Consider the following 12,107-nt stretch of genomic DNA (forward strand, 5'->3'; position numbering starts at 1 on the left):
TTGGAAACAAGTCACTGATATTAGGGAAAATGGTTCTAGCAGAATAGAGACATCTTCCAACTATCGTGGGATCAAGGTGGCTAGAGCTACTAGTAACATAGGAAAGAGCAGTAGGAGTCAAGGTTAGTGGTATGTGCTGTGCTTTGAGTGAACAAGCTTTTTCTAAGAAAATGTCACTTAATATGGGTGTGAGGAACAGTAGTGTAAGTAGTCACTCAGCGGGCTCAAGCGAATTAAAGAGAAGGTGGTAAGGAATCACTAGTTTAGGTAGAGTTTATATCATGTCGTGACTGGTTTAGATTGTGAGGAGTAAGAAATGCTGAAGGTGGATTGCAAGATTTCTGTCAGAGCCCTTATTGTGATTATTAAGTACCCATTTACTCATGTGGACTTCTGTGGAAGGGCTGGGGTGGGAGCTAATCAGAAAGGGCTTTCCAGGTGCAAACAGTCTGGCTGTTTTGCTTTGAAAGCCAGAGTAAAACATTTGGTAGACTGTATCAACTCTTAAGTGGTGTGGGCTATTTAAAAAGTAAGAATAGTAATAATTAGTTCATAAGCAAGTGGTTACATGAACAGATAATCGTCACATTATAATCCTGGGCTATAATGTAAGTTTTTTGTTGTTGATTGTCTTTATTATGCACTGAGGTGGTGGAATCCTATCCTGCTAGAACATGGAGGGATGGTGAATCTGAATGGTTGGTCTGTGAACAGGGCTCTAAGCATATTGATAATGCTTTGGTCATGTAGTAACTTTATAGGCTATACTATCAACTTGAATTTTTGTTTTTAAGTAGCAAAGCCTAGTCTCTAAACTAGACCAAGAAATCAGATGGAAGGGAGGGGGAGGGAGGGGGAAGGAGGGAGAGAGGGAGAGACTGAGACTGATAAATATATCTGTGGTTCCAGGATACCTTTGGATTTAAGGAGCCTCTGAGTTATCCCTGGTTGCTGAAATGAATTCAGACCTTGAGTTTTATCACTTTTTTATTAAATGTATGTTAGGCTCTAGGATAGTGTTAAAACCCTAAAATGTCATAGGAAAGAGTCAGACTGAAGGAGATTGTGGAGCTTCTCCTGAGTTGGTTTGGGGATGATAGTTTCCTTAAAGAGAGAAATAAACACAGAGACAGTACTATGTTTATCTCTAAAGGAAAGATACAAAATTCATAAACACAGCAGGAATTTTGAGCCATACAATAAGAATGTTGGGGACAGAGGGAATGATAAAGGGTTTCTAGTACCCAGTGTTCAAGACATTTTGAAAAAAACATTTAAGCTTTCTGCCAAACTCTTGATTTAGCATCCATGTCACCAAGAGGTTGCCATGCATAAAAGACCCAAGAATTTCTAAAATATGTAATGATTCTTTTTAATTTTTTTTCTAGGTTGGTACAGGTCTGGGGCCAACACTGGAGTTTTATGCACTTGTTTCTCAGGAACTACAGAGAGCTGACTTGGGTCTCTGGAGAGGTGAAGAAGTAACTCTTAGCAATCCAAAAGGTAAGTCAGCCAATCTGTATTAGCCACTCAGATAAAGTGAGGGAGCCCTCACACCAGGTAGCTCTGCGGAGCAGTTCTTTGTCTTTCATTTCTTTCTGCCCTATTTTCTCATTTACCCAATGGGAAGGTCTTCTAGTTCTGGAGACCATTGATTCAATTTTGTGAATACTAAATTTCTTAATTTGTTTGTTTGTTTTGGAAAATCTCATCTGAAGTATCGTACTTGCTTGTTTTACAGGAAGCCAAGAAGGGACCAAGTATATTCAAAACCTCCAGGGCCTGTTTGCACTTCCCTTTGGTAGGACAGCTAAGCCAGCTCACATCGCAAAGGTTAAGATGAAGTTTCGCTTCTTAGGAAAATTAATGGCTAAGGCTATCATGGATTTCAGATTGGTAAGTTTAGAATTGTTGGTCTGTGGTTGTATCATGTTCTACGAAAGGACTTCAGTCCCATGCACTCCACTCAGTGCTGTGTTTTTGAGCACTGCTGCTCTAATGTGTTCATTAACTACTTGAACTACTTTATTTAAAATGCCAGTTCTGCTTCTGTAGCACACTTGTAAGGCTGTCCTGAAATCCATGTAGAACTCCTTAGTAGCCAGAGTCCAGAGTCAGGCAACACAAGGATGACATAAATTGTCATCCATGATTCAGTTTGACATTTTTAATTCAATAGGAAAACCATGAGCATATAGGTAAACTCATTGAATATAGAATACTCTTGTAAAAATAAAGTGATCAGTATTTTTGGAGGTTTGAATATTTCTGGACTTTTCTTTATTTCCTCTTCTCACATTTTCTGAGCTCAGTATGGGTAAGACATTTTCAGCTGATAAACCCACAAATGTACATTCTCTTTAAAGAGGTGTATACAGTTCATCAGTTATTTTAGAAGTTTCATTCATTTCAGTGTTTTAAATAAGTACTTCATTTTCCTTTGTCTGATTTCAGAATATTAAATATGTAAGTAGAATTATATTGAGTTTAGTTGGTTCAAAATAAAGTAAAATTCCACTAAGGAACACTTTAGTGTTTCAGAAGCCCTCCTGTAAAATACTTTACAGATATTGTATATTCATCATTGGTGTTCTTTTTGTGTATGTTAGTGCTTTAAAAAGATTCTTTAGCATGTTGAAATTTAGCTGGCAGAAATTTGGGTCCCAATTTGTGGCTCTCAATTTCATGTAAAGAGAGAAACAGTTCCTAAACTACTTTTTCTTTTGGAGGGAGATTATTTTACCTTTCCAAATGACTTTTATAAAGTACTTGGTCATAAGCTTGCTGTGAAATGTACATTGCATGTTTCCTTTCAGGTGGATCTTCCACTTGGCCTGCCCTTTTATAAGTGGATGCTGCGGCAGGAAACTTCATTGACATCTCATGATTTATTTGACATTGATCCTGTTGTAGCCAGATCAGTATATCACCTAGAAGACATTGTCAGACAGAAGAAAAGACTGGAGCAGGATAAATCCCAGGTAGGTCTGGAGAGATGTCCCAGGCATTAGATTAGTTTTTTAGTTTGTTTGTTTTGTTTTTTGTTTGTTTGGTTTGGTTGGCTTGGCTTGGCTTGGCTTGGCTTGGCTTGGCTTGGCTTGGCTTGGTTTGGTTTGGTTTGGTTTGGTTTGGTTTGGTTTGGTTTGGTTTGGTTTGGTTTGGTTTTTCGAGACAGGGTTTCTCTGTGTAGCTCTGGCTGTCCTGGAACTCACTCTGTAGATCAGGCTGGCCTTGAACTCAGAAATCCACCTGCCTCTGCCTCCCAAGTGCTGGGATTAAAGGCTAGATTAGTTCTTTGTTCTAGAATTATCAGGCTTGTTAAGTGGTTTGTATTTGATTGGGTTAATCTTACAGTAATATTTATTTATTTATTTATTTATCTATTTATTTATTTATTTATTTAAATTAAAAAGACATTTGTTTATCTTGATGAGTGTTTTTGCCTGCATGTGTGTCTGTATACAACTTGCATCCAGTAGTACCCTTGGAAGCCAGAAGGGGACTTTATATTTCAAGCAGTTGCTGGCCTGCCTCATGGTGCTAGGAAATGAACTCAGGTCCTGCAAGAGGATCATGTACTCTTTAAGCACAGAACCATCTCTTTATCCCAGCAATATTTCATTTTAATAGAGAGATGCTTAATATTTCCCTTAACATATGTTAATGTGTGCTAATAGAATCATAATTTCACAAGATACGCTCTGCAATATTTAACAACAACAAATAAATGTCTTGTTTCCAATTATACTTCTAGTGGAAATTATAAAACCACTTGTCTTCAATTTTAGATGGGCATTAGCAGATACCTTCTCATTGAATTCTTCAGAAAGGCACTTTTCTTTTTCTTTCTTTCTCCCCTTTACCCCATCAGTTTATGTGCTTGCATTGCAAGTTTATATCACTACACCCAACTTGGAAATGGTTTTTAATGATTACCGACAGGCTGGGCCTATACAGCTCAAGTGTAATCACTTAAACTAGCATGTATAAAGTGCTAAGTTCAGTTCCCCTCTCCTTGTCTCCCTCCCTCCCTCTCTTTTTCACCCTTTTTTCCTTCCTTTCCTAGACAAGGTCTTAAGTATTCCATAAATTTGCTGTGTAGCCAAGGATTATCTTAAGTTTTTTATCCTCCTGCCTCTAAATCACAAGTGCTGGAATGAACTTTAAGAAATAAAACAAACCTGTCTCTAAACCAAACCAGTCACAGATTAAAGTGATCCAAACTCTCTTCCCCCTGATCACACAACCATCTGTAACATGAGGAACAACCAGAGCAGGTTTAAAGAGAATGTATTGTTAAGTTTCTCTGGTTTTTATACTAGACCAGACTTAACTTTAATACATTTCCATTTATCTTGTAAGAATTTAGTCTAGCAGCTCCAGGGCTAGATTCCAGAGGCAGGAGTGTCTGCCTCTGTGGTGGAGTGTGGTCCCTTAGCACTGCAAATATACAGGTAAAATCTGAGCAAAAATAATGTGCCCAATTTGTATGTTTTATAAAACAGGGAGATGGTGGGCAGGGGATACAGCTCAGCTAATTGTACACTTAGCATTGTGACAAACACCGTCCAGAAGTTAACACCTCTAATGTGTACTTTCCACTTGAATCTTGTAGGGCACTGGGAAAAGTTTATTGCCATTACTAGGTAGTATATTATCTATATTGTTTTCTTCATATTTTACTCTTGGGTATATACTTAGTTTGGTCCATTAATATTGGCCTAGAATTTAGAAAAACAATTTTTATTTTGTTAAAACTTAAGAAGGACATCTAATAAGGACTTTGTCTAGTATGTGATTTAAGTGTGCTTAAAGGGAGCAGTAACTTCTCAGTGTGGAAAATACCCAACAATCTTGTTTCTCTTTACAAATATAATTATATCCTGAGGTTAAGATTATTTCCTTTGTGATTCCAGTGATTTACTAGGTGAATATGACCAAAAATTTGTAACTGGGCATTAAAGGAACCATCAGTTGTTAAAGGATTATGTTTTATAAATACAATATAAATTTACATGAATTTTTGTGCTCCCCTCCCCATTGTTATCCCCCCATTAAAGACCAAAGAGAGTCTACAATATGCATTGGAAACTCTTACAATGAATGGCTGCTCAGTGGAAGATCTAGGATTGGATTTTACGTTGCCTGGGTTTCCCAACATTGAATTGAAGAAAGGAGGGAAGGATATTCCAGTTACTATCCACAATTTGGAAGAATACCTAAGAGTATGTATTATCTTTTTCTTTTCTTTTCTTTTTTTTTTTCTTTCCCTATGTGGTCTTGGGGAGTAGGAATTTGTCTGCTGTGCTCCTAAGAGGAGGGTACTTAGGTTTGATAAAACTTGGTTCCTTAGCTTCTACCTTTGTGGATCTTTTCTAAAGACCTTGCATACATACCATTGAGACAGCTCTTAGGAGGTCCTTTTAGCCTCTGTAAGCTTCTGTGTGTTACCTCTCTCCACACTTTGTCTTCCTTCCAGACTGAGAAGAGCTCTAGGGCTGAAGGGTTTACTGTGCAGAAAACATGTTTGTGTAAAAAACTTACCACTTTTCTCCATACCACATGTTATCTTAATTGACCCATCTTTAAACTTGATCGAATACAGTGCATTACACAATTTTCTCCTCTAAGAAGAAATACCAGTGAAAAGGAGTCATCAATTGTTTAAGTGTATTTTTGCCTTTATTTTAAGGCAAATTGCTTTTAAAAACATAAGTACACATACATTACACTTAATATGTTTGTTGGGCTCACTCTCAGGTGTATTTACAAATCTAGACTTACATTTTTAAATATAAGAGAAACTATTTCCTATTGTACACACATACACAAATAAACTTACAAGCTGTCTATTTCCCAGTGCTTAAAAGTTTGCTTGGATTTATTCTTCACATGAACATTGGATATAAGCTAGAGTACTCATTTTGAAACCTTGACTTTCCATACTAACTTGTGTGGGACTTTAGAGCTCTAAAACCTTTAGCTCTAGTCTCTTTATCTTCCTTAAAGAGAGATAATATCCAAGATCCTTGACTTCCCAGCAGTTCTGTGCCTCATAAGTGATTCCTTTGAATAACTAAGGAGGCTGTCTTCCCATTTACCCGCTTGTTGTCTTTGGGAAAGCTGCTTTTCCAGCTTTCCAACATATTATGTGTTCATGTTCTGGCTTTTCTAAAAATACTTAATGAGTATTAGTTTTAAAACAGTAGGACTTTCTTTCATCTATCTGAATATTCTCTGAACCAGCAAATTAACCCAGGCTACTGATAGATGAGTAAATTTAGAGCTGTTTTTATTTTTTTTTAAATCAAATTTTCTCCTGCCTGTCCAAGTGTATCTGTTTCTAAGATTAGGCACACTGAAGAGGATAGCTCTCAAGCCTTGACAGGATTTAGAAGTCAACATGACAAGTTGCTCATTAAAGATCTTGAAATGTTATTCTTTAATTTCAGTATCATTTTAATCTCTAAGGACGTTGTCTTTCGCTTCTGGTAGGACAGTGTGATTCTCTTTTGGAGGAAGGGTTTTCTGTGGATAAAGTTTTAAAACATAGTGTAAAAATGAATGTGGCAGTTTTGACATTCTTTTACTTGGCCAATCTCCAAATTAGAAGTTCACCTGACTGCTTTTTTACTGATATAGTGTGTGGATTTAACAGCCTCCTCCCCCCCCCCCCAATTTTGTTTTGAAACAAGTTTTTTCTGTATCCTGGCTGTCCTAGAACTTGCTCTGTAGACCAGGCTGGCCTTGTGAGCCTCAAACTCACGAGATTTGTATGTCTCCCAAGTGCTATGAGTAAAGGCGTACATTACCACCACCTAGCTTAATAACCTTTTAAGTTCAGTGTCATAGTGATTCTAGAAAGTCTTTTACTATACTTTCTTACATGTTAAGTAGTAAATAGTTTTGGGATCTTGTTGAAGTTTTAAAATGACTTCTTTTTGCAGTTGGTGATATTCTGGGCACTAAATGAAGGTGTTTGTCGGCAGTTTGACTCATTCAGAGATGGGTTTGAATCGGTCTTCCCGCTCAGCCATCTTCAGTACTTTTACCCAGAAGAGGTGAGCAGCACATCTAAACAACACAGGGTCACCTGTATCTATGTGGTCACCATAGCAAAATAGTTACCCTGTTGCTTAAAACCTACCAGTCTATAGGATTTTGGAGTAAGGGCTTGGAGTTTGGAGAAAGCTAGGGAAATGTCTGGTTAAGAAAGTTTGTTAAATGAAGGAGTAATTAATTCTATAGAGGGAAGGTAGAGTCTTTGGGTGAGGTAAAGTACAGCAGCAGCATTCTACCCTAGATTGTGGGCCATGGTGTTCCCCCCATGTGAAGGGGGACTTGGTGTTCCACACTGGAAGTCATGCTCTTAGAGATGGAGATTATTTGTGTACTATTTGTCTACCCTTATTTCATCTTATAGCTGGACCAGCTCCTGTGTGGCAGTAAAGCAGACACTTGGGATGCAAAGACATTGATGGAATGCTGCAGGCCTGATCATGGCTATACTCATGACAGGTAAGTATAGACTCTGCTAGTTCTTCAGTTAATAGCTAGGAATTTTGTGGGAATTCTAAAATTGTGTATTATTAAAGTTGTTCCATTTAGATTTCAGCTATTATGAAATAAACTTGTAAAGTATGTTGTAATGAGTTCATATGTAATGATAACTGAAAATTGATTATGAGTGATTATAAGTGAGGTTTGGTATATTTACAGTTGCATTTTACACAAAATAATTTTGTTCTACTTTTTTGTTTTAGTCGGGCTGTGAAGTTCTTGTTTGAGATTCTCAGTAGTTTTGACAATGAGCAGCAGAGGTTGTTTCTCCAATTTGTGACTGGTAGCCCACGATTGCCAGTTGGAGGTGGGTAGTGTCTGTGCTTAGCCTTTATTCTGGGAATGAAGAATCATTTGTCTTTGGAGACAGTCTATTACTTGGTGCACACTATTAGTTATTCCATTACCATTCTGAGGTGCCAGTCTGTCTGCTTAGGAATATGATAAGAAATAATACTGGCAAGGAAATTCAGAGACTGCCTTAAATATAACAGTTGCTTAGATAAAATTCTAGAGTGTTGGTATGTTTTAAATTCCAGATTAAGTTCCAGTAGATTATTATTAAGTTGAATGAGTCTATTTTGGGTGGGCTTTTTTTTTTTTTTTTTTTTTTTTTTTAATTTTTATTTTGTGTACGGGTGTTTTGCTTGCCATTCATGTCTGAGGCCAGTAGAAGGTATTGGATCCTCCTTTGGACTAGAGTTACAGATATCTGTCAGCCATCACATGCATGCTGGGGATTGAGCCTGGGTCTTCTTGAAGATAGCCAGTGTTCTTAACCAATGGACCATCATTAGGCAGAAGAGAGGAATACTTTGTGTTCTATCTTGTGATAATGCCATCTTAAAAAAAAAACTAATTTTCTGGAACTCTTTCTCTTAATTAGGATTTCGAAGTTTAAATCCACCTCTGACGATTGTGCGCAAGACATTTGAATCAACAGAAAACCCAGATGACTTCTTACCGTCAGTAATGACTTGTGTGAACTATCTTAAGTTGCCGGACTACTCGAGCATTGAGATAATGCGTGACAAACTGTTGATAGCAGCAAGAGAAGGCCAACAGTCGTTCCATCTTTCCTGATCACAACAAGAAATCAGTGTCTGCCTGTTACAGCAAAAGGAAAAAAAATCATGATTTCTTTTCTGTGTCACCTGAGTCAAGGAAACATGTTCCTCCCTCTTGTTGTAGGAAAACGGCTTGCAGATTATAATTCATAATGGCCCTGTGGACTTAAGTGATCAGGCCCTAAAGCATTGTTGTGATGAGGTTTCTTTAGCAAGTTCTTGTTTAAATTATCATTTATTTGATGAGTGAAGTTTTTAACTTGCTTTGCTGTGTGAAATTTCAAAGGGATGTTTTTTCAGGCTGGAACAATAAATGTCGCTGTGCAGTTTAATTCTGGGCTGTGTGTATCCATCTAGCTAAGTCTGCAGTTTGTTTCTTCCAAAGACAACTCTTGTACAAAGTACAGACATTAAATTCATGTGTATTTGACAACTCTAGTTTAGTAAGTGGGTTCTGTGTGCCTTCCACCTCTCTCTAATTTTCTTTTTCCAGTTCATTGCTGCATCTGCAGTTCATACAGGTTTGGTATTTGATTTTTGTTTGTTTTGCTTTTTAAATACAACACACACAGTTTCATTAGCCCTGGGCCTTGTCATCCTGTGTTCATTCAAATTAAGATACAATCTAAAATTCATTCAATTGAAATATATTCTCAGTATAATTGAGCCTTTGTAGCTAGGTAGGTAGACTTTTCTTATAGCTTAGTTTTAAAATAGTCACAGAGCACGCTTGGCTTTTTGCCAAGTGATACACACTAGGTCTGTTTACATGGTATTTCCATTGTCCTCTGAAAAGGAGGAAATGAGGAAAGCTCATTCATTTTTCTGTATAGGTTAAAAGGTCCACAGCTTGGGCTAGCCAGGATTTATTCTATGGCCAGACCATTTTGAATTGGGGTAAAGTTTTAAATGAATTAATTTTCCCCTTGTATTGGAGTTAAAAAAGATTTTCCCCCTCCCTTACTCCTGTGGATTCTGTTCTCAGTCTTTGTCTTCTCCCAGCGTGAATTGCGGACAAACCGTTCAGCCTTTGTCTCCACACAGATCAAAGCACCTGTAAGCAATGCTGTCCATTTGTTTGTGTGCTCATTTCTCAGATCTGCAATAATCCATCAGGTTAATGTTTTTACCTAAAAATAAAACAGATTTGCTTCACCATTTTTGTTTTTAGTTCTGTGCTGTCACACCCACCTGTCTAAGCGCTTACATCACAGTGCAAGTAAGTTGTCCTGTGGCTCAAGTCAAGCCGTGGCGGGTCTTGCTGCTATTTACAGCTTCTTGAAGAACGTAAAATGTGGAAAGGAAGTGGAAGCCGATCTCTTTCTTTTTGAGGCTCATATGAAGACTAATAAATTTGAACTCTGACTTCATCGCCTTCAATATGAGATGTACCATTTAAAAACAAACCTGAACTTTGAAGAAACTAATTGTACTGACATAGAGCTGCCTTCTTTATTCCATCACCCAAAAGGAAGGTAGTGGGTTAGTTTACTGCTGTAACTGTTCTACACTGACCTTGCCTTATGTGGAAACATCCCTTGCTGAGAGAAATCTCTTAAGAGTTTGCCAAGTCAGTGGGGAGGAGTTGGGGCTGGGAGGTATCCGCTCACAGAGGTTTGTAAGTGGCAATGTTACCTGGAGGGAACTGGGTTCTGCCGCTTCACCTTGATGGTTATGGGATCTGGGCTCCTTGGTCTCCTGTTTTACAAACTGAGCACAAAGATTTTTGTGTGAAAATAGCATTGTTTCCCCTCACTTTTTAAAGATCTGTTAAAATGTAGACATCTGTATAAAACAAAGTGATATTTCATATTAAAATAATATGTATTTGCATTTTACACCTGTGGTGCTGGCAGATTTGGCTTCATCGATTCCTTGCATCTATCCAATAGTTACTATGGTTCTGACTGGAATATTTCAGAGTCCACGGTCACTGAAAAGCTTTTGGTCATCAAACTTTTAGAAGTTTGCTCAATACCTGGGACCTGTGGTTAACTTGGGGTCAGGAAGATCATACTTTATAGTACTCTCTGAGCAGAGAGGCTTTATTGTACACTAGGGGTATGTACACTTGGTTTTCTATGCTCCAGTGGTTTGATTCAGGGACCTAACAACAGGCATGGTTGGTATGCTTTCAACACTGTTTACTCCAGTATGTTGTCAGGATATTAACAGAACCTCTTCCTGGTCCCAGGGGAGTAAACTACATTCTAGGTCTAGGTGGCAGTGGATGTTGTGGCTTAGTCCAGCAAAAGGATTTCATAGAGCCACCGACATTAGGAAAGCAGTGAGGAGTTTTGTGTCTGGCTGCTGTGAAACTAGGCACACCTTTAGAGTGGTGTAGCCAACAGGTGCCTTCTGGTTCAAGAGTAACTTCCTTGGGCATCTTATGTATGAGGGGCAAGGACAGAGCACTAGCTTCTGCATCTCACAGGCAGACTGTCTCCATCCCTTTCCCTGCCTAGCAGCGATCCTCCTGCCTTTATCTCCCCCCAACTCCCCCTCCCCCCCCCCAGCACTGTGCAGCCATGCCTAGATTTGTGGGGTTTTGGTTTTTGACCGTTTTTTTAAAAAAATGTGTCTGGTGATGACCCAATAGGTCCTTGTGCTTGTGGCTCGAGCATCAACCCCTCTGAGCTATCTCCCAGCCTCAGTGGCAGAGTTTGTGGTGTGTTCTCAGGTTTATTTTGAGATTTCCTTTTTCATTTCTTACCTACTAATCAGTACAAGTTCAGGAAATAGGAAGGTTAGCATTATTCCAAGAATGATTTGTTGGGAGGAAATTACGTAAAAGTGCATCAAAATGCCTAGTCTTTTCATTCTACTAACAGAAATGCCTTCTATTTCTTATATGCTTTGGTTTTCTGACCCATTTTGTTTTATCCGTTGTAATGGGAATATTGTCTGGAACTGTTTTGCTTTGTATGATTCTTTTGAAAGGTGTTACATAGGTGTTAGGTTTGGTGCTGCAGTAGCTGGCATCCACAGTAAAGAGTGACCTAGTGACAGGCCACTGGAAAGTCTCAGTTACCCAGATAAGTAATAGCCCTGGCACAGCTCACAGCACTTCACTGGGCCAAAAAGTTGGCATATACTATGAAGTTCAAATGAACAATTATTAATGCAAAGAAGAAATTTCTTAATGCCTACAGACTTGTTCTGTATCAAGGAGACATTCTTCGGTAATGGAAGAGGGAGCTTTATTTTTACTACAAGCGGACTCATGACCAAACTGATAAGCAACTGGTCTCTGTAAAATGTTTTCTTTCTCTTTTGATCTGAAACATTTATATATAAACTGCTGGAATAATGGAACTTCGACTACCAAGTGTGTATGTAAAATTGCATCGATGCCCTGACGTCCTGACTATATTTTTAATAAACAGCATTATCCTTCATGGTTAGTTTTGTTACTTTATGTACAACCAGAGGGGGTTTCCTGAAGTGTGTGGATGGTATTTTGAAAAGCTACTTCTAAGT

The 12,107-nt window shown here is 38.3% G+C and overlaps 1 protein-coding gene across 16 annotated transcripts in view; it reads left to right on the plus strand.

Annotated features, from left to right (window-relative positions):
* The window catches only part of Trip12 (thyroid hormone receptor interactor 12), a 119,107-nt gene extending 109,322 nt beyond the window's left edge, over window positions 1–9,785 (plus strand). For all 16 annotated transcript variants that reach the window (XM_052193466.1, XM_052193464.1, XM_052193470.1 and 13 more), the window contains 8 exons: window positions 1,389–1,503; window positions 1,742–1,896; window positions 2,817–2,981; window positions 5,061–5,225; window positions 6,948–7,061; window positions 7,424–7,518; window positions 7,764–7,867; window positions 8,447–9,785. In XM_052193466.1, coding sequence (XP_052049426.1) covers window positions 1,389–1,503; window positions 1,742–1,896; window positions 2,817–2,981; window positions 5,061–5,225; window positions 6,948–7,061; window positions 7,424–7,518; window positions 7,764–7,867; window positions 8,447–8,643 — 1,110 coding nt within the window. In that variant the 3' untranslated portion in view covers window positions 8,644–9,785. The remainder of the gene's footprint in view (window positions 1–1,388; window positions 1,504–1,741; window positions 1,897–2,816; window positions 2,982–5,060; window positions 5,226–6,947; window positions 7,062–7,423; window positions 7,519–7,763; window positions 7,868–8,446) is intronic.
* Window positions 9,786–12,107: the final 2,322 nt, after the last annotated feature.

Source organism: Apodemus sylvaticus, chromosome 9, assembly GCF_947179515.1.
Source record: "Apodemus sylvaticus chromosome 9, mApoSyl1.1, whole genome shotgun sequence".
Classification (NCBI taxonomy): domain Eukaryota; kingdom Metazoa; phylum Chordata; class Mammalia; order Rodentia; family Muridae; genus Apodemus; species Apodemus sylvaticus.